The following is a 22,508-nucleotide window of genomic DNA, read 5'->3' on the forward strand; positions in this document are numbered from 1 at the left end:
AAAGTTCTTAACTAGAGGACTTCGTCCTGGAATGTGGAGAGTCCACACGGGCACTAGCAGAGCATAATGAAAGACCAGGAATTCTCTGCTGTTCAATCAGTGCTCCATCACTCAGAGGCAGGGCTGCAAGAGCTCCTGGTGTGTCCCCTTCGCCTTCAGGGCCTCCCTGTACAGCCACCCACAGGACAGTGCACCAGGGTCAGGCAGGGAAGTAAATAAAAAAAAGGAATCTGATAATTCCTGACAGTGAGCAGCAGCTGATGCTTTTAATGGGGGAGGAAGACTGGGAATCTCGCTTGATGATGACCTAGGACTTCAGTCAGCAGGACACTGGCCCCTTTCCTCCCCCTCCCAGGCTGAAACCTTGTGTTTTGCCTTATGTCCATGGTAACCAAGTCTCCTTTTTGGTGAGGAGGAATGGGCTTCAGTAAACAGATCTATTTGTGTGATCCTGTTACTCATTTGAAGCAATGTCCCTCCTTTTTTCCACTGTGGTCTGTGTGTCTGAGTCAGAGAGAGCCTACAACAGGGTTCTTTGAATTGATGGCTCACTCCCAGCCACTCTTGACTGACTGCCAGCTTAGCAGGGCGTAGCTTACCAACAAATCTTTTTTTTTTTAAAGCCAGACTGATTCATAGAAACTCCTTTAAAACAGGGTGAAAAGAAACCGCCCATTACACACCCCAGTACACCAGCAGAGGAAACTTATAACCTCGGGAGGCAGGTCCTTCCCCTCAGTGCGGTTGCATACTTCCAGAAGAGCGGACCAGGGCTGCTGCCAGCACCTGCCACTCAGAGCGCCTCTGTCGCTGGGACCCTTCAGGTAGGACAGCTCCCAACGCTGTGGGGACTCTCAGCAAAACTTCTCCTTCCTTTCCACGGCTCTGCTTCTTCTGACCTCATCTTGGCTTTGCTTCTTCTTTTTTTCCTTCGCTATTTTTCTATGATCCTCTAAGAACCAAGTCCTTGCAACTTTTGGCTCAAAGTGGATACAGAGACAACTTTTTCTAGAAAGTTCAGAAAAGTGTATTTTGAGGACGGAGTCTGGGGAAATCAATGGGATGGGGCTAAAATCATGCCTGGCAGTGACCGGGTTCTTGTTCTAGGATGTGGAGGGAGCAGGGACTTTGAAACAAACTGGGATAGGATCCTGTTTATGGAGGAAACACCACACACCTTGGAAATGACATCGGGAACTGGCCAGATGTTTTTCACCTCCTCCGTTTTGATTCCGATTGCTTCAGGACTTGAACTGTTTCTCTGCTCGCTGGTTGTTGGTTGGGATTTTTTGGGTGGTGGTGGATAGATAACTGGTTTTCAGTTTATTCTTGACATTGCTTTTCCTGCCTGTTTGCTTCCCTATTCACTTCTGTTTAAATTTAAGTATTTTTTTCTCCTCACAGGATGGGAAGAGGGGGATTGGTTTGTTTAAAGAAAACTGTTGGCCGGGCACGGTGGCTCATGCCTGTAATCCTAGCACTTTGGGAGGCTGAGGCGGGCGGATCACCTGAGGTCAGGAGTTCAAGACAAGCCTGGCCAACATGGTGAAACCCTGTCTCTACTAAAATACAAAAAGTAGCCAGGCATGATGGCAGGTGCCTGTAATTCTAGCTACTTGGTAGGCTGAGACGGGAGAATTGCTTGAATCCGGGAGACGGTGGTTGCAGTGAACTGAGATTGCGCCACTACACTCCAGCCTGGGCAGCTGAGTGAGACTCTGTCTCAAAAAAAAAAAAAAAAGAAAGAAAAAGAAAAAAAATGAAAAAAGAAAACTGTTAGAGAAAGAGAGGGAGGCAAATGGTGTTTTAAATGAAACGTGGGAGGGGTTCACTTGGTCGAAGCAGGAGCTGATGAGGATTCCAGATGCCTTCTCTTGGCCAGATGTGGAGGGCGGGGGAGGCAAAAGGGAAGCTGGGTTTGGAGAAGAGGGTGGGGCAGGAGAACTTCATCTGTGCCTGCTAAAAATTGTTGAGTGGCTTTGTGCTTTCACCCCAGAAAGAGATGCCTTTCAGTGCTGAGTGAAAAGATGGCATACCAGAAACGATAAAAGAACTTTTAAAAGAAAGTGGATGTGGAATTTCTTTGCATGGAAGGCAGTGATTGTTTTGAAATGCTTATCTTTTCTCTCGTTCCTGAAATGTGATTGTATAAATGCAAACACTCATGCTAATCATGAAATCTGGAGGAATGAAGAAGGGTGCTTTTTCTTTTTTTTCTTTTTTTCGGTTGGCATTTTGGGTGAGTGTCTACCGAGGTGTGGCCCATTTCAACATAGACACTGGTATATTTTTTCCCCAAGTAAACAAGATGAGAATGACAGGATTCAGCTTGTCTGACAAAGTTAGGCTTTTCCTTTAGAAAGGCAGTACGTTGGGAGAGAAGTTACATGTAATCAACCCTGTGTTGAGCAGGCAATGCTCCTTGTAAAACTGCCCCAAGGGGGGATGATTGAGTAGGCATCAGGGCAACTTTTCAAGATGAAGGGAACGCCTACATTTGCTTCACATGTTTATTATTTCCACATTACATGGATGTGGATTAGCCATTATTAAATCAATAGTGTTAATATCCTGTGAAAATTATACAAATCTTTTAGTTCTGTGCAGGTTAAAACTAATAACCAGTCAACACACGGAAAGCCCTGACAATGTTGGGAGTGTAAACCATCATGAACTGCATTATTTGTGGCAAGCTTTCACATGATACTGTAGGTTTATAAAGGAGAAAATATGCTACATGTTACTTCCTGGAGTTTGAAGACAATTTAGAAAAATGCCGTTCTGATTCCTGCTCTCTGCTCTTCCTCCAAGAAGTAGTGAAAGACTCCCTTAGCTGTGAGAGTTTTTCTGGATTTCAGCTTTGACAATCCCGAAATGTGAGGGTTATTTTTCCCCCCCACTCTGCCCGCTGCCTCCCACCCTCAGGGGCAGATCCAATTCCACCCAGACTCCGAAGAATGGGGCGGGGGCGGGGGCTGCAGGACATCCTGTCTGGCGCCCTGGTCAGAGGGCCCCCCACATTTACATTGTTTGTGGGTACTAAACTGTCTTGGGAGTTGGCAAAAGGCCATCAAGAACCAACTTGGAGCAAATCACATCCTTAGAATCTGGCTATCTCCCAGGACTGCTGGGCAGACCGCTGGGGAAAGGAAAGACATCCCTTCTGTGGAGAGTGGAAAGGACTCACTGCGCCTTCCTCAGCCCTTCCTGCTTCCTCCAGAGACCAGATTAGGCCCATCAAGTTCCCAGCCTTGTCAGTGGGCTTCATGGAGACCCCTCACCCGGGAATGCAGGCCCTCTTGGCTTGCTGTGGGTGGCTCTAGGGATTTCAGGTAGTGCCAGACCCACAGGGACTACTGGAGAGAGACACGTTGAAGACCGGGGAAAACTTGTGGATGAGGCAAGACTGGTTTTCTGTAGACTCTATGGAGCCTGGTGGGGCACATAACTGAAACGTGGACACGGGAAAGGGCAGGAGGCAAGTCAGTTCCATTTCATCCTTCATTTCGTTCACAGAATTCTAAATTTGGGAGGGATCTTGGATCTCATTCATTCTCCTACTGTATGCAGAAATCTAATTTTTACACCATCTTGAACAGATGGCCATCCTACAGATCTTAAAATTTCCAGATGCGGGGAGCTCAGAACCTCAGTGTGTACCTCCACACTCATTCCCCTTAGCAGGCCAGCTCTAATTTTATTAAAGTTCCTTAAATCAAGCAAAATCAACTTCCTTATAACTTCCTGATTCTGCTGGCCTGAAACAACTCAGAAAATATCTATTCTGGTTTCGTTGTTGCTCCACCCAATGATTCTCATCCTTTAAACACTTAACGCCTATTTAATATTTAATGAATACAACTTGATGGATCTACATTGCATTATCTTTTCTTCTTCTTCTTTTTTTTTTTTTTGCCTACGGCTCAGAAGGGCAGGGAGCATTTTTGAAGTTTGGAATTATGCACATAGTCAATCATACTCATGGGGTTTTTGATTTGGAGGTATTTAATTTTCTAAATGCATGAATATGGTTCCTTCTTTAACCTCCTACATGTATGTACATAGCTGCCTAACACAAAAGCTCAGGCCTATTTGGGAGTCTCAGATGTACATACTCGGAGGGACACACCCAGTGTTGCTACCTACTAGGTCATGGTTAGATCAATCCAATACCAGGACACAGGCTTCTAGCTAGGCCTTTTGGGGATTGTCCCATAATTTGGTCCATAGTTCATGTAGCCCACTCCTATACATTGTCACCACCCATCATAGTAATTACGGGAACAGGCTGCCCATCAAATGTAGCCTCCTTGTAATTGCTGGCCAGCAATCTGGGTATCAGCCCCTTGAGAAGAGCTCCTAACCCTTAACCAGCGTAGAACGGGAATTTTCTCATCATAAGCTTCCCTTTTCTAATACTCTTCCCAGATCCGCCCAGGTGATCTTGAATTTCTGGACTGCACTTGCTATTCAGTAATCAAGGAAGCCTAAATATGGTTCCAGTTAGGGGTTTACTTGAATCTTCAGCACCCAGCCCCGACATACACACGTCCTGAGACTGCTCTTTGCAACAATTCAGTCCCTGGTGTCCTGCCTGGGTAAAACCATTTCCTTCAATTTACCTGGGAGATTCACTGATACTGAAGCAGAAAGATGAAAGCACAAACACCTGTGGTGATTGCTGCTTCTCTCTTCCTTTTTAACAAAATGTTTGGGTCAAGGTTTTCTTTTGTGTTGTGGAGATGGCATTTCCCTGGAACTGCAATGGAATCCTCTGCTGTTGGTGCGCTTGGCCTTATGTGGCTGTGACAGTTTTTCTATTTGCTGAGCCTGTTTCATGAATTGTTTCTTCAAACCGGGTAGTTAAACTAGAGAGCCCTTTCAGCACAGGTTGAAAGCGTGGCAAGAATCCTGGAGCAGATGTAAGACAGCTGACTAGGAAGACAGAGGGGCAGTGGTGTTATCTTGACGCTGCCATGTAACCACAGGCGAGGCACTTGTCTTCTTGCTTTTGGAAGTTGAACTTGGTGGTTCTTTCAGACCCCTTATGGCTCTGAGATTCTAAGATTCACCCAGGCGTGGTAATCCCAGCTACTTGGGAGACTGAGGTGGGAGGATCACTTGAACCTAGGAGTTTGAGACCAGTCTGGGCAACATAGTGAGACCCTGTCTCTAAAAGAAGAATTTTAAAAAGCAGGGCGTGGTAGTGCATGCCTTGTAGTCCCAGCTACTTGGGAAGCTGAGGCAGGAGGATTGATTGAGCCCCAGGGCTTTGAGGCTGTAGTCAGCTATGATTGTACCATTGCACTCCAGCCTGAGCAATGAAACAACACCCTGTCTCAGAAAAAACAAAAACAAAACAAACCAACAAACAAAAACACCGAAAAAACGAAAAACAAAAAAATTAAGATCCTACCATTTCTATTTTGAGAAATCCCTTGCGCTGATGCTAGCAGCTGGTTTAATCTGTAAAAATTGATAGAAAAGTGAAATAGGGCAACGCGTGGCATTGAAAAGGGCATTTTGCAGAGGATTCTCGTCTCCTGGGTGCCTTGACGACCCACGGAGCCTCCTCTGCCTCATCCACTCACAGATTCTTTAGGTATGGTGTTCCCCGGACTTACCCTCAGCCATGAGCATTCACTCGGCACTAGGAATAAAAGAAAGAGGTTTGAGTAATTAAACGTAAAGGGTGCCAGCTCAGATGAGGAGGGCAGGCTGAGTCTGTGAAGACATTGACAACAGCAAAGCATTCACCAGGAACAGAATCAGGCTCAGGGAGAAACTGAGCTGGCTCTGGGAAAGAAACTCCACCCTCTTCTTGAGGAGGGAGACCCTGCAGCATGAAGGTGTGGTATACAGGAGCCAATGAGGAACAGTTTGAGAGGAGGAAGAGGAAGGTGCAACTAGGACAGGAGGGAGGGAGGGAGGGCAAGTGGGATGCTGTTTTCCAGGCCTGTGTGTTGAGGGAGGAGGCAGGCAGAAAGACCTAGAAGCGGGAGAAAAAGCTAAGTGGATAGAGAAAGACAGAAAGGGGGCAAAAGAGCAAGGGAGAAGTGATGAGGATGTTTCCCCTTCCATCCTTCCGCTCTTGTTTGGGGACCACCCACCCTCAATGTTTCAAGGCAGTCCTTCAGTCAAAATTCGATTCTTTGTCCCCTGTGAAGAATCTTCTGTCGCATTGGCTACCTCTTGTTTTTTCAGGATGGTTGACACCTCTTTGGTATCATTTTAGTTTCCACTACGTGTGCCCACCAGGCTGGAACCTCTTCAATGTTTCTCCTCTTCCAGGTCAGATCAGAGCTGAGAGCAAAATGGGGTTCTTGATCCTTAGACTTCTCATTTCAAAGAATCAAAGACCCTTCCCCAGGACGCTGGAGAAGGGGAGTTGGACAGAGGTTTGCAACCCTGAAACAACTAGTTTGGGGCAAGGCAGTGTGTTCACATTGATCTCAGAGAAAGCTCTGAAGCTGAGACCTAGAGCTTCCCTTTACTGAAAGATAGTCTCCATGTCTGGGTAGGGTGGGGACTCCTGTGCTGAGGGTTAGAAGGTTGCTCGGAGTTTGCAGGGGGATATTGTTCGGGCCTGTTTTGGCCAGGCAGTCTGGCTCTGCTGGGTGGGACTTCTCAGCAAAACGACAGGGAGAAGCAGTGGCCTCTGAAGACCCTGTGTTTTTATAATTGGCACAGTTTTAAGGGGTATATGCTGACTCTCTGATTAACTCAGAGAGGGTAGGAGGAAAAGAGAGAACAGTAGATCTGGTAGAAGTTCTAGAACTTCCACCAAACCCTAAGCCAAGAGACAGGAGAGAGAAAATCATGCCAGGTGGAAGAGCCCTGCCTGGAAGGTGCGAAATGGCTTCAGTTCTGATTCGATTCCATTTCTCCTTTGGGGACGTGCATTTCCTTCTTATCAAGGGGTTGGACTGAATGACCTCAATGCCTCTCAACCTCTAAAGAACGAATTGAAATGAAGCCCTGAGCCCACCTGATGGGTCTGGGGTGTCTCTAGGCGAGGGGCCTCCCCTCCCAGCTTGCCGCCTTCCAGGAGGCTGCAGCTTTGCTGGTTGAAGCATGTTGCCGCCATCTACTGTTGGTCCCACCCAAGCGCCGCTGGGGCCGGGCCACACCTAGGTTTTCTTCCCAAACCCCTAGTTATTATCTTGGCAACCTCTCCCTTGAAGACATTCTGGCTGCCAGAACACTCGTTTGTCAAAAGCAGAAGGCAACTCACGCTTCCGTCCTCGCCCAGGGAACATCGCCTGATCCCTTGACCAGCTGCAGTCTGGGGGAGTAGGCTGGGCCCCAACTTCACAGCCCAGGTCTGGCCTCAGTCTTTGCAGATGTTGCCCAGATCCACCCCTCCCCTGGACACAAAAGAGGACAAGCGGAAATAAGAGAGAGAGGTTATTCTCCTTGGGAGCATTTGCAAAAACAATATTCATGCCGCTTGTTTGCCTTTAGCATAATTGTTGGCCCTCAGGCTCTGCCAGAGAAGCATAAAGCCCATTTCCCCGGCCCGAGCCTCTCATTTTACACAGAGGAAGAGACCAACCAACCAGGAACTGTGTGGCCCCCGCTCTGTGCCTGGCACAGGCCTTCAGCCCTCATGCTAATCCTGTGAGGTCTACAGGTCACAGTTCAGACGTGGTGGAGCCAGGATTGGAGCTGAGAAGCCCTGCTCTGTGCTACTTTGAACTCTGTGCCTGTAGGAGCCACTGACCAGAGAGGTTATGTGATTTTTCCAAAGTCAGAAGTTGGTCAGAGGCAGATTTATTATAAGAATCTGGTTCTCCAATAGGTCCTCTCTCTCTCATACAGTGTGCTTGCCCCACTCCCAACCCACACCTTGGCTCCTCACCCCTGACTATGTGAGACTCTGTGCTAGTCTACACAGCACCAGACCAACACGACTTGCTGTATAATAACCCCCATTTATAATAGCCTGCATTTGGGAGATGAAAAAAATAATTGTTTTCCCTGCAGCATGTAGGTCCCTATTACTTTTGCTGCTTGATTGACGATGTTTCTCCTGGTTGTAAAAACTGCCCTGTATTTTCCAACATCAAGTCCTACCTGAGGTTCCTTCCTTCCACACCAAACATGAGCTATGCAGAGGCCAGAGGAAATGGCCCCTGAGAATCCTTTTTCTCCGCATGTTTCCCACGGAGAAATTAATACCCTGCTTTCCCACCCCTGCATAAAAACAATATTGAGAATGGAAAAGTACACTTGATATAAAACAACAATAACAATGGCCAGAGAGGCTCATCCAAGGTCTCATCCACTCAGCCTGCCTTTAATCCCAGTCTTTTCCTCCTCCAGACACATCCTCTCCGGCTGCCCCCAGAAGGGAGTGCTTCCTTTTCTGCTTTTGTGTTACATGCGCATCCATTTTGCCAACCAAATGATCCTTCATGGGAAACAAACACATCAAAACCAAACCAACAAAAGCAAAATGCTCCCGACTTGCGCAGAGGACAGAAAGGCTTTCGTGCCACCCTGCGTGGTGTCTTAGGAAGGAGAGGCAGCTGCGGAGTTTCAGGTGTCACGCTGAGGAAGGTGGTGTGGGGTCGTCTGACTCATGGGGGTCAGTTGACCAGAAGCGGCTACGCCTCTCTCTCTCCTCGTGCTTTGGAGGAAGCACCACGTCTTTGGTCAGATGCTGTGAGAAAGCTTTCTCCAAAGTTTACAGTTATCCAGAAAGAGATCAGAATCTCACTGTCAGAAAAACATTGGCCAGCAAAAAGACAGGGAGTGTCTAGCAGTAATCTCAGGACTGTGTTATGACTTGACTGAGATTTTGAGATCTAAGGTGAAGGCCTCTGGTGAATCTTCTGATAACCTGGTAGTTCTGCTGTGAAGACAACCATGCTAGAAAGAGGAAGAATTAGTCTAGTTGGGTAATCTCACCGGCAGAATTAAAAGTCATGGTGGTCGTTGCAAAGAGCACACTCGGACGTATTGTCAGAAAAATCTTTCTAATCGGGGAAGGGATCCTGGTAGGTAGTGAGCTTTCCATGACTGGAGGAGGTTAAGCATGATTCAGATAGTTCTTTGGTCAGATTTGTAGATGACTTTCTTGAATTGAAAAGGAATTTTAAAGACCTCCCTCTTCAGTCCTGAGATTCTATAATTCAAAGAAGTAGAGAGAAAGATTAAATCTGCAGACAAACTAGTGTTTAGAAATTTAAGACATTTTCTTTTCATTCACTTATTTCCTCTTGAACAAAAGGCAACACACACATATATACCCTTGTATATTCAAATGCACTCAGGAAACAGTCACATATTTACATAGGTATTTATATAGAAATATATAACAAAGTTTGCATACAATAAGATGCTCAATACATAGTTGTAGTAAAGTATTAAACAATTTCTGAAAAATAATAAAGGACTAAAGTCTATGTATGTTAAAAAAAAGGAAATATTTTCCCTCTATAATTCTGTGTTTATTATGAAGTCTTCAGTCATTTTGACATTGATTATTTTTCCATGGGGAAGAAAATATGGCCATCCTTAATTCATTTATTTGTTCATTGAACAGATATTTATTTGGTACCTGTCACAGGCAAGACTCTCCCTTCAGGGACTTAAAATCTTAGGGCTGTCATCAGTGGTTTTAATAAAAAGCTATGTGAGGGCAATAGAAGAAGAGAGAAAAGAAAACTGCTCCTAACCTATGGATCTGGGAAGGCTTTTTAGAAGAGGTAGGATTTTAGCTTGGTTGAAAAGAATTTGATAGACTGTCACTGAAAGAATAATACAAAAGCAGAGCTTTTATTTTTGGAAATCCAAGTCCTGGGATTGCAAGGGCTGGCTTGAGGTGCGTGGAGCCTCTTTCCTGCTGATTGGTGGTGGTTAGAGGTGGGGGTTTGGAGGTTCTTGAGCAGGGGAGTGCCATGGTCAGATAACCCAGTAGCAGGGTAGAAGATATGTTAGAGGGGAGGCGTTCAGAGACAGGGTCATGGGTGAGGCTGATGCCATGGTCAGGCTAGGACCTGAACTGGACAGTAGCAATGGGAATAGAACATAAGGAAGGATGTGAGATAAGTAATGGAGGTAGAAACTCAGGGTAGGACTGTGATGTTTTGGGCAACAAAAGTGGAATGAGGGGAAGGGAAGATAGGACATTTGGCAGTGGTCATTACTGCTCTTTTCTCCCCAGAAAAAACCTGGCCTTTCTTAAGCTGCCAGGGAAATGCCAGCCAGATCCATCCCCTGCTTCTCAGAAAGCTCTCTCGTGCCCTTTTGTAGAGAAGGTCTCCATGATGCCTTTCATTCTGGGAGAATCTCACCCACTCTCAAATGAATCATGGAAATTTGAGCCCTGAGGGCCTCCCCCAGTGTTTGCATCATCTTCAGCTCCTGATTTCTGAGCATGCTCCCCTCCCACCCCTCAGCTAAGGCTAATTCTTCAGTGACTCAAGCCCCAGGATTTTGACCACTTCCTTCACTGGAGAAGTGGGTTTTGGGTTGCTCTATTCTATTGTGTTGCTCCCAGTTATTGTGTTTTAGGCCACTCTTAAAGAATTGCTGCTGCCCCCAGGCCCCATGGCAGTTCAATGAACCCACAGACTTCTGGACAGGAAGAAGTTATCTGACTCCTAGGTTAGCAATCAGGGAACCAAATTATGCACCTCTAAACTTCCCTTCTGGTCCTTAGAAGTCAATTCTTCTCAAAGTCTCTGCAGATTTAGTTACCCACCAGAAAAGGAAAGGCTGCCATGGGGGCCTGAGTAATTTCTCACTGGTCAGAGAACCCTAAAAGTGTTAGGCTGCCTGAACAAAGGCAACAAGGCAATGCATGGCAGTCTCAGGGCTGTGTTCCTTTGATTCTTTCATTTGTGTGTGTGTGTGTGTGTGTGTGTGTGTGTGTGTGTGGTATGGTGTGTAAGAGGGAGGCAAGAAGCCAATAAAGATTTAAATGGATGGAGATAACTTGAGAGGTTTGGTTATCCCTCTTTCCCTTCCCTCATGTCTCATATTAGTTAGTCCTTTAGAGCTATAGTCACGAGCAATTTTAATCCTCAAGGTTCTATTTTATTTTATTTTGAGACGGAGTTTGTTCTGTTGCCCAGGCTGGAGTGCAATGGAGCGATCTTGGCTTTTTGCAACCTCCGCCTCCCTGGTTCAAGTGATTCTCCTGCCTCAGCCTCCCCAGTAGCTGGGACTACAGGTGTGCGCCACCACGCTCGGCTAATTTCTTGTATTTTTAATTGATACTAGGTTTCACCACGTTAGCCAGGATGATCTCGAACTCCCTCAGGGTTATTTCTACTGACTATAACTATATTAGCTATTCTGTTAGCTAAGAACTTTATCTGAATACTGAATGGTCAGTGTTTGTGAGGTTTGCATTAGAGCTAGGAGCACAAAGACACCTCTGCTGTAGTGTGGTCTGGGCAATGCAGAAAGAAAAGGAGGAACAGTGATCAGAAACAAAAGATGGTGGTCAGAGGTAGGGAACTGCAAGCCTGTCCGTTAGGGCAGAAAGAAGAACAGAAAAGGGATATCAGAGACCTGTGTGTGGCTCCGAGGTGCTGATCTCCATTTCTCTTAATAATACTTCTCTCCAGAGTCAACATACATGGGTCCTATACCTTCCTCAGTGTCCCACCCAGCCCCTAACTGCCCCTGTGCCATGTATGTTAGGTAGATGAGGCTTAAGAAGGAGATCACCCTCCACTCACAGTGATGGGTACAGAAATGTGTTCCTGGCATCCACATAGAAGTCAGTGGATGGCCTGTTCTTTAAAAATGCAATGAATTGATAAACTCTGCTGGCCTAGGTCTGGGAGTCTAAGCACCACAAATGAACGCTGTTATGAGCGTTCCCCTACAACTTTGGAACTGCTCAGTGCACCAAATGCTCTGCAAAAAGCGGGTCTTGCTTCAAAGTATTCAGAATTGCAATGCTGTGATTCTCTGCATCTTGGTTTGTGCTGCCTCACTAGGACTAGGGGTATGCTTTCCACTGGAGAGTGCCACCCATATCATTTTAGAGAGGGCTGAGGGAGAAGTCTACTATTGTTTTAGTGAAACACACTGCTAAGAAATAAGTAGTAGCCACCAATACTTCCAATGGTATAAATTCTCATAAACGGTATTTTTTTCAGTGCCTTTGTATGAAGCAAGATTCACAATGGGGCAGAGAATGAATCTCCCCACAAGCTACCTTGCAAGTAATGGGTGGGTGGAAGTTTCAGGAGCAGGGGTTCTTCTGTTTATTATACTCTGCTGTTTGATAAATGCCCAGACATTTACCCATTAGTTACCGCTAATGGCTTTTTCATAAAGACCTCAGTGATCGCCTCCTCCCAGACTGAGGGTTTCCCTGGGGGCAGGAGGTATCTAGCACAGTGTAAAGACTCGGTAACTAGGGATGATTCAGCCCACAAACTCAAGAAGATAATTCATTCTGTTTTCACCTGTGTTGGGGGGAAGGCCATTGAAAATAATGGAAGCCCCTCTAAACTGACAGTGAATGATATTAGTAAAACCTGACAAATAATGGGCCGGTGAAAAGATGGAGAAGTTGTAGCTTAAGCTAAACAGCCCCTCCTTCTGGCTGGATACAGCAGCTAAAAACAGAGAGAACTGTGTGTTTTGCACAAGATCGCTTGCTAACTCAAGATATTTTGCTTCTTTCCGTGGTGAAAAGACAGGGAGGGCACCATCACAAAAATCTAAGATGAAAGAGAGTTGCTCTTTTGCTTGATTCTCACATCCATTCTTCCAGCCTGCAATGGGCAGGGCATATGGTCAGGTGGATCCAGGGGCCAGGCACTCGCACACACCACCAGGGCTGTGATGCATGGGCCCAGGTAGAGGTGCCGTGGGAGGGGTCATTGAGACAGAGAGTGTGAGCTGGGCAGAGGAAATCAGACTTGACTTTAGGGGTTACAGAGCAACCCAAGGAGACAAAATGCTGCTGAATTCCCAACAACCTATCAGGGAGGGAATGTTTTCTGTGACTTATTTAAGTGGCCTCACTTGGTGGATTATATTTTGTTATTGGCCCCTCCAGCCCTTCCCCCTTTTAAGAAGAGGATGTTTGTAAATTAGAAGCAACAGGAACAAGAAAGTCATTTGAAGAGCCCGAGGAGGATTAAACATAAGTATTCGTTATGTAATATTTGTAATTCCCTGCAATCAGTGTGTTCCTTTCCCCATAGGGGGCAAGGAGATCAGGATCTGGTGAGGTGTGAATCTTGAGGGGTATGAGGAAGTTGGGCTGAGAAAGTGAACTTTCTCCTGGTCTTTCCTGAGGGTGTGCTCTTAGAGGTCTCCCCCCTTAAGGGGCAAGGGTTAGACAAATGACAATTTCTAAGAGGACCGAAAGGATTTTATACACCCTGCCTCATGAACTAGACAGCAGGTATCTTATTACTTGCACTTAACATGGGGCAGCCTAGCGATTGAGTAACTGGGTTGGGTTGGCAACAGCTACCCGGCTTCACTTATGAATAATAGTAATAATAATAACCGCAGCTAAAGCAACCCCATTATTAGTAGCTGCCATGTGTCAGACACTAGGTGTTTTACATAAACAATCTGAATTCATCCTCACATTTCCCTTTGCAATTGACATTGCGACTTCCACTTTCTAAATGAGGAAACAGATGAGCGTCAAATAACTGGATATGATTCTAATTCAACCTCTGTCTGATTCAAAAAACTCTTTTTACTGTGCATTTAAGTCAAGCAGAAAATTGGGGAGGTGTGCTAGAACCTGAGAAAAGCAAAAATGAATTTGAATATGTGGGGGGATTACTAATAGCAGACATGAAAGCTCCAACCTCTCCCCTGAAGAGGCAGGATAAACCTCATAATTTTTGCATTCACAGTTAAGTTGGACACATTCCTAAAAAACAGCCTGGGTTGGAAGGAAGTGGCCAGATTGGGAAGGGGCTGTTGGAGACGGTCAGGGAGAATGGTGGAAGCCATTGTCTGCCTCTCATTCCTTGCTTGCAGAGAGCAAGGCACCCTGATGTATATTAGATCACTCTAGATTTTTGGTTGCCTGATAAAGAAAGTGAGAGGAGATAAAAGGCATGTGAAGTGTTGGAATTATAGTATCAGTGCTCTCTAATAAATACCTGATGTGGCATCAAAGTGCCTCAAGCACATTCAAAGCATCAATTAAATTAGGTGGAGTGAGAGAGGGCAGTGGAACAATTGCAGGATGTGCCTGGCCATCTCCTCCCTTGGTTGGGGCATCCACACATCCATTCTGTCTAGGGTGTGAATAACCTCAAGCCCTTTCCTTTTGATGTCTCTCTGAGCCTGCACTGCTTTGTGACAGTCTTAGGCATGACAAAGCTCTCCTTCTGTTGCTGACATAAATCAGAATAGCCTCCCCCATGTGTATCCTTCACACTTCCTTTATTTCCTAGGCTTTATGATCAGTGGGCTCCCTTCTCTGCTGTGATTATGGCTGAAAGCTTTTGTTTATCCATGCACATTCTTAATCGATATTAGTTCCCAATCCTCCCACCCTGTGATTTATGCATTTGCCTGTCTTCTGTATTGAGTCCTGAAGGATTGGAATTTGTGTAAATGTCATGTACAAGGAGAAGGCACATTTGGTGGTATTTCAAGTTGCGTTACTTTTAAAGCCCCCAGAACCGTCACACTGAGCTGTGGAAAATATGACTCTCTGCCCAGACCAATGGCAGGCTTCCTGCCATGAGGCACACAGAGCCCAAAGGCTCAGGTGTAGTAATACTAGTCTGAAATGCTCAGTCAGAGGGTGACCAGACCATTAAACTGTAATTAGGTTGTTATAATTATTGAAAACCAAACAGCATTATAATAATAGAATTGTGCCTCTCACATTTTATATCTCGCCCAGGATCATATTAGTAGCCTATTCAGTATATGGGCATTGAGTAATAGCTGCTATTCTTCAGAAGGCATTTACTTCTATTAAAAGTGCTGGGTGAGCAATTTGGTGAAAGCATGGACATTTTCCTAGTGGAAAATGGACATTTATATGACATTGTTCAGAGACCTGGAAATTATAAAGGCCTACTTCTTTGAAAATCAAAGTCCTATTTTTAACCTCTGAAACACAAACAAAATAAAATACGAACAGTTATCATAAAATGTTCTTGTTCCTTTTTTGAAATAGAATGTATTAGAGAAATGAGTATGTAAATACCCAAGAAGAAACCAAATTCTGTTTCCATGTAGGTATGTATAACTGGATGAATAGGCACTTAGGCAAATCAGAACTAGGTTACAGGGGTGTTTTCAGGAATTTATGATTAGATTGTGATGGTTTTTAGTGCAGCTCTTCCCCATGTTAGCAGAGAGCCCACACGTGTGGGAAAGCTGAGTCGTCTTATTGAATCTGACAGTAACCGTTTTTGTCCCTTTCTTTTTCTTTTCAGAACTCTCTTTGCTCACGAGTTACCAAAAAAAAAGAGCCAAGATGTTGGTATTGCTGGCTGGTATCTTTGTGGTCCACATCGCTACTGTTATTATGCTATTTGTTAGCACCATTGCCAATGTGAGTAATGTTCTTTTGTTCATTCATTCATTGAGAAATCATTCGAATATTTACATCAAGTGCACAAAAGAAGTTTAAGCCACAGCCCTTGCCCTTCATGAACTTACAGCTCAGTTGTGGGAAAACAAAATAAACACACGCTTGCTCTTCAAACAATTAAATAACCGGAGCATAAAAGTGAATGTCCACAGGAGTGTTCCTGCCAGAGCTGTAGGTGGTTAAGGGCTTGGAGGATCTAGTGCAGCTTCTTCGGTCTCTAGAAGAGCCTTCCCAGCAGCAGGGGTGAGTGGAGCTTGAGGTGAACCTGGAGGAGTGGTAGATGGCTGAAGTTTCTCTTAGTGAAAGAGGGAAGGTGGAAGGATCATAGGGATGCATTCAGGTGGGAGTGCTAGCAAAGGAGCACATGTAGGAAGGACAAGCTTTGGTCAGAGGATAAGGAGGACACACACCTATGTGGCTGGAGCCGAACTTCCCCTCCTTCTGAGAAGCTTGATTAGAAGGATAGATGGGAGGAAGAGGATGCCAGACTGACGAATTCAAATTTTGAGCAAAGAGTAGCATGTGAAAGTGGAGTTTTGCAAGATTAACCCAGTGCCACTGAATTAACTAACTCAGACAAAACAAGAAAAAAAAATGGAGGTAGTGTCTTTTCTCTCTGAACCCTGGGCTACTCTGACCTCTAGTGGTGGCTTACAGCGCCCAATTTGCTCTTACTTGTGCTTTTCTCAGAAAAAAGCCAGCTCCTTGGACCTAAAAACCAAGGCCACCAATCACTAGGCAGGCAAACCATGGTTTCAGAATCTGTTTAGGTCCCTATCACAGTTAAAGTATAAGTGAGTTTTAAAGTTCAGATAGAAGAGCTTTGCAAACATTAGTGGGTGTGATCATAAGCAAGGCTAATTAAGAATAACTGTGATAAGACAACCCCCGCCCATGCGACCTCCTCATTTTGTAATTTAGCCATTCTATATGTCAACTCCTATATCTATCCAGATAAATCTGATAAGCTTCTTCAAAGTGTATTAATGAGCGCCAAAGCGCTGCATATCTGTGAATTGCCAGCCCCTAATATAAGGCTAGGCACACAGTTGTTTATTGAATGAAGAGCAGAGATTGGCATAGGTGATGCATGTTCCCGGCCCCACCTTTCCAGTGTGTGCATTTGTGTGTGTGTAGACAGGACACTGCACTTGTTTTCTCTTCCAGAAGGATAATTCCTTTTCTTGGGCCAGGCAGGAAGGGATGGCGGCACCATGATCAGTCTGGGGGAATCCATTCAGGTCACCCTTCAGCTTTTAGTAGCCCCTACAGGAAAGCAGTTGCTGTAGTATTTTACTATCAAATTACTTTGCATGTTGTGACAGTCAAGTTTGATCCTTCTGTTTAGTTGAAAGTGGCTTATTAACCACTAGATTCATTGTTATTTTCCCAGTAGGTCTTATGTTTCTTAATTGTTTCCAGTTGGACATTTCACTTTTTTCCTGGTTAACCAGGGACTTAAATGAAACAATCTTGTTAGAGTATATGAACTGCACATACCTAAGTCAGTTTCTTCATCCTGGACTTCTGTTTCTCAGAACCTTAGAATTTTAAACCACTGTGGTTGAGTTACTTCCATTTTTTTTAAGTCATGAAGAATGTGGAGCCCAAAGAGGGCTAGGTGATTTCTTTCTGGGTTTCACATTCTTCTGTGTCTCTTCTCTTGGCAACTTTGTGAACTTCAGTTTTAATCGGACCTTATTTCCACCCACAGATAAGCTGCATAGCCATAGTTATAGCTAAATAGAATGTCTTTATTAAAATCTGATCCCGATGCAAGCTGATTTGTTATTTTCTTTTTAAATCAGAGGGCCAGCTTTCAATCAACATTTTCTTTCCTTCTGGTTTCAGGTCTGGTTGGTTTCCAATACGGTAGATGCATCAGTAGGTCTTTGGAAAAACTGTACCAACGTTAGCTGCAGTGACAGCCTGTCATATGCCAGTGAAGGTATATATAAAGATATTGACCCAGTGCTGACAATAGGTGTGGTCAGGGAATGTTCAGCCCCTGGAGTGACCTCATGCCCTTGTTCTCCTCGTCCTGTGTCTACAGATGCCCTCAAGACAGTGCAGGCCTTCATGATTCTCTCTATCATCTTCTGTGTCATTGCCCTCCTGGTCTTCGTGTTCCAGCTCTTCACCATGGAGAAGGGAAACCGGTTCTTCCTCTCAGGGGCCACCACACTGGTGTGCTGTGAGTATCTCATGGGTAGACTCCAGTTTACACTTTTAAGTCCATCTTACCATGGGTGTTTCTGGCAACTTGAACAGATTAGCACATGGTTCAGTGAAACTTCCTTGTGCAATTTTCTCCTCTGGTTATTTGTTCTCTTGTGGAGAACCTTGAATTGCTGCTTGGGTTGAGAACCCTCATCTGCTTCATTGTTCAAAACCAGTGCTCCTGGGTAGCTACCAAGTGGCAGTGCATATCTGTTAGTAGCACGTGTGTACAAGACACTTCAAGAAGGCAGAAAGGTAGGAGTTCTCAGAAAGATGAAACCACTGCCACAATGCACACCATTATTGTGATTCTCATTTAATTGTTGTTCTTTCCCAATATACTCGGTTTGGTGGAAGGACATGCTCTTTTGCATCCCTGAGTAGCTTTCCTAGACCCACAAGGGCCAGACAGGACAGCTGGGTGGTAGGCATGAGGTTCTGTGTTTTACATCACACTGTGGCCACACAAACCAGTGCAGACATGAGAGCCCAGACACCTCTAATTTATCAACATACCGTCGAGCTTGGCCCAGGGGACATCCATCAGAACTCCTGTTTAGGGACAAACAAGCAGAGTTCATTTTCCTATTGCTAATGAGGGAAATAGGATCTTCTTAAAATTAGTAAAACTTTTTCTCGACTTTAATGTAAGAAAACACACCGCCAAATCTCCTTTTCCCCTGCAGGGCTGTGCATTCTTGTGGGGGTGTCCATCTACACTAGTCGTTACGCGAATCGTGATGGAACGCAGTATCACCACGGCTATTCCTACATCCTGGGCTGGATCTGCTTCTGCTTCAGCTTCATCATCGGCGTTCTCTATCTGGTCCTGAGAAAGAAATAAGGCCGGACGAGTTCATGGGGATCTGGGGGGTGGGGAGGAGGAAGCCGTTGAATCTGGGAGGGAAGTGGAGGTTGCTGTACAGGAAAAACCGAGATAGGGGAGGGGGGAGGGGGAAGCAAAGGGGGGAGGTCAAATCCCAAACCATTACTGAGGGGATTCTCTACTGCCAAGCCCCTGCCCTGGGGAGAAAGTAGTTGGCTAGTACTTTGATGCTCCCTTGATGGGGTCCAGAGAGCCTCCCTGCAGCCACCAGACTTGGCCTCCAGCTGTTCTCAGTGACACACACTGTCTGGGGCCCCATCAGCTGCCACAACACCAGCCCCACTTCTGGGTCATGCACTGAGGTCCACAGACCTACTGCACTGAGTTAAAATAGCGGTACAAGTTCTGGCAAGAGCAGATACTGTCTTTGTGCTGAATACGCTAAGCCTGGAAGCCATCCTGCCCTTCTGACCCAAAGCAAAACATCACATTCCAGTCTGAAGTGCCTACTGGGGGGCTTTGGCCTGTGAGCCATTGTCCCTCTTTGGAACAGATATTTAGCTCTGTGGAATTCAGTGACAAAATGGGAGGAGGAGAGAGAGTTTGTAAGGTCATGCTGGTGGGTTAGCTAAACCAAGAAGGAGACCTTTTCACAATGGAAAACCTGGGGGATGGTCAGAGCCCAGTCCAGACCTCACACACGGCTGTCCCTCATGGAGACCTCATGCCATGGTCTTTGCTAGGCCTCTCGCTGAAAGCCAAGGCAGCTCTTCTGGAGTTTCTCTAGAGTCACTAGTGAACAATTCGGTGGTAAAAGTACCACACAAACTATGGGATCCAAGGGGCAGTCTTGCAACAGTGCCATGTTAGGGTTATGTTTTTAGGATTCCCCTCAGTTCAGTCAGTGTTTCTTTTAAGTATATAACAGGAGAGAGATGGACATGGCTCATTGTAGCACAATCCTATTACTCTTCCTCTAACATTTTTGAGGAAGTTTTGTCTAATTATCAATATTGAGGATCAGGGCTCCTAGGCTCAGTGGTAGCTCTGGCTTAGACACCATCTGGAGTGATCACCTCTTGGGGACCCTGCCTATCCCACTTCACAGGTGAGGCATGGCAATTCTGGAAGCTGATTAAAACACACATAAACCAAAACCAAACAACAGGCCCTTGGGTGAAAGGTGCTATATAATTGTGAAGTATTAAGCATACCATATTTCAGCCATGATAAGAACAGAGTGCCTGCATTCCCAGGAAAATAAGAAAATCCCATGAGATAAATAAAAATATAGGTGATGGGAAGATCTTTTCTTTAAAATAAAAAAGCAAAAACTCTTGTGGTACCTAGTCAGATGGTAGATGAGCTGTCTGCTGCCGCAGGAGCACCTCTATACAGGACTTAGAAGTAGTATGTCATTCCTGGTTAAGCAGGCATTGCTTTGCCCTGGAGCAGCTATTTTAAGCCATCTCAGATTCTGTCTAAAGGGGTTTTTTGGGAAGACGTTTTCTTTATCGCCCTGAGAAGATCTACCCCAGGGAGAATCTGAGACATCTTGCCTACTTTTCTTTATTAGCTTTCTCCTCATCCATTTCTTTTATACCTTTCCTTTTTGGGGAGTTGTTATGCCATGATTTCTGGTATTTATGTAAAAGGATTATTACTAATTCTATTTCTCTATGTTTATTCTAGTTAAGGAAATGTTGAGGGCAAGCCACCAAATTACCTAGGCTGAGGTTAGAGAGATTGGCCAGCAAAAACTGTGGGAAGATGAACTTTGTCATTATGATTTCATTATCACATGATTATAGAAGGCTGTCTTAGTGCAGAAACATACTTACATATCAGACATATCCAAAGGGAATACTCACATTTTGTTAAGAAGCTGAACTATGACTGGAGTAAACCATGTATTCCCTTATCTTTTACTTTTCTTCTGTGCCATTTATGTCTCATGTAATTTGCATTACTCTGGTGGATTGTTCTAGTACTGTATTGGGCTTCTTCGTTAATAGATTATTTCATATACTATAATTGTAAATATTTTGATACAAATGTTTATAACTCTAGGGATATAAAAACAGATTCTGATTCCCTTCACTGTGTGAATGTTTTTTTTCTAAAAAAAAATGTGGAGAAATATGGATAATTATGACATTTATCCCTCATTATGCTGCCTATCAGTTTGATTTGGACAACTTGACATTTATTTGAGACATTAAGCTACTTTCTGGTAATATACTAGGCATTTCTGCAATAGCTCTTTCAGGTAATGAATATTATAAGCATAGTTTTATCTTGCTTTGATTAAACCTCTTAGGCAAAAAATGGAACTTCATAAGCTAATACATTAGAAAGGGGTTATGATTATAAATCAGAAATGCTTGTGACATTAAGAAATGAGGCATTTGTGAAATTTCTTTGAAATAGCCAGCTTCTCTAATGTGTCTTCAAAATATAAAGTGATTCACAAAGGCATGCATCACACCTATTTGTAGCAGCCCATTCATTACATAAACCAGGGCATACCTGTGTGGGCTCTGTGAGTGAAGGGAGGCTTCACTACTTTCTGTGAGCAGTAAGGACTGGTATCTTTCTGTGAGCAATAAGGACTGGATAAAGACTGCATATCCTTGTGTCGTGTCAGCACCAATACAATAAGGAGGGTTTTAATGTGAAGCAGGCAATCTTCCAGCTCCTTCTGGTCTTGGATGAAATAGTTGCACAGAGTATTGCACCAAAAATACACAATGGAGGCTGAAAAGTTCAACATATTTTAAGTCAATTAATCAAATTGCATTGATTCTTGATGCTTTCTCAGAGGCCTACGTGATTTCTTAGATTGCTCTGATAAGGGGTCCACTTCCCCTCATTTAGCTCCCCCAGGGATTTCTTTTCCCCCATGTCATACACCCAGTCTAAATCAACCCCCAAGGCTATCCTTCCATCCCTTCTGCAGAGGGAACTTTTGTCAGACTCTGCAACAAACTCCTAGCTCTATCCAGAGTGTCCTCTGCTGCTAAGATTGGTATCTTTCTCCTCAAAAGCCTGGATGGTGAATGGGGGTGCATTAGTCAGAATTCTCCAGAGAAATAGAAAAAATAAGATTTGCGTGTGTGTGCAAACATATCTATAAATAAATAAAAATATATTTATTTTAAGGAATTGACTCACATGATTTTGAAGGCAGGCAAGCCCAAAGTCTGCAAGGGGTGGGCCAGCAGAGAGCTGGTGCTACAGTGCAGGTCTGAAAGTTGCCAGAGTCCCTTTTATAGAGAAGCTTAAAAAGTATTTGTTGAATTAAATGTCTTAGGTAGAGACAAATTGAATTAAAGTGGTTAAGTAAATACTCTTAGATGAAATTTGTGCAAATTATGAATATAAAGAGGGTGAGATACAGAACTCTCCATGACCACTCAAGAATGGGACCCAAAGGCAAATGATAACTTATTCATTCATCAAGGGATAAACTTGAGTTATCAAATGGTTAATAGATAAAGATCCCACTCTGCCTTGGATTTAGCCATCGCAGTCCCTGTGTAAAACCCCACCGGCTTTCAGGCATGGAAAAAAATTTCACAAAGGCCTTGAAAGAAGGCGTATGAAGACCAAAAGGATATTGAGCAGGGTTCCATACTTGAATAAAGGAAGAAACTCCCTTCAATGTTTACTAAGAAATAGTTAGAATATAGCATATCCTGTATAGATGAAATGTCCTAGCGAAAATGTTTAAATGTATTTAAAGAAGAGCTAGATTTTGTGGGGGGAGAGAAGGGAATAGGATAGGCTGGTGGGAGGAAGAATGAAAAGAAGAAAACTTGTTGGAAATTTTGGAGTAGATTGTGAGGAGGGGTGACTCACTTTAAAGATGTATCATTTGGAGGTAGACACGATTTTCAGAGC

General features: G+C 44.5%; 1 protein-coding gene across 2 annotated transcripts; it reads left to right on the forward strand.

Moving 5' to 3' along the window:
* The first annotated feature begins 305 nt into the window (after window positions 1-305).
* Window positions 306-20,705, forward strand: EMP1 (epithelial membrane protein 1). 2 transcript variants are annotated; one of them, XM_003816503.7, is made up of 5 exons: window positions 306-824; window positions 15,402-15,520; window positions 17,411-17,507; window positions 17,613-17,753; window positions 18,466-20,705. In XM_003816503.7, the coding sequence occupies exons 2-5, from the start codon at window positions 15,443-15,445 to the stop codon at window positions 18,621-18,623; spliced, it is 474 nt and encodes a 157-aa protein (XP_003816551.1). In that variant the 5' UTR covers window positions 306-824; window positions 15,402-15,442; the 3' UTR covers window positions 18,624-20,705. The 2 variants fall into 2 exon arrangements, with proteins under 2 accessions (XP_003816551.1, XP_063449439.1); XM_063593369.1 differs by having other exon boundaries at window positions 405-824; window positions 17,613-20,705.
* The last annotated feature ends 1,803 nt before the right edge of the window (window positions 20,706-22,508 follow it).

Source organism: Pan paniscus, chromosome 10 (assembly GCF_029289425.2).
Source record: "Pan paniscus chromosome 10, NHGRI_mPanPan1-v2.0_pri, whole genome shotgun sequence".
Classification (NCBI taxonomy): Eukaryota; Metazoa; Chordata; class Mammalia; order Primates; family Hominidae; genus Pan; species Pan paniscus.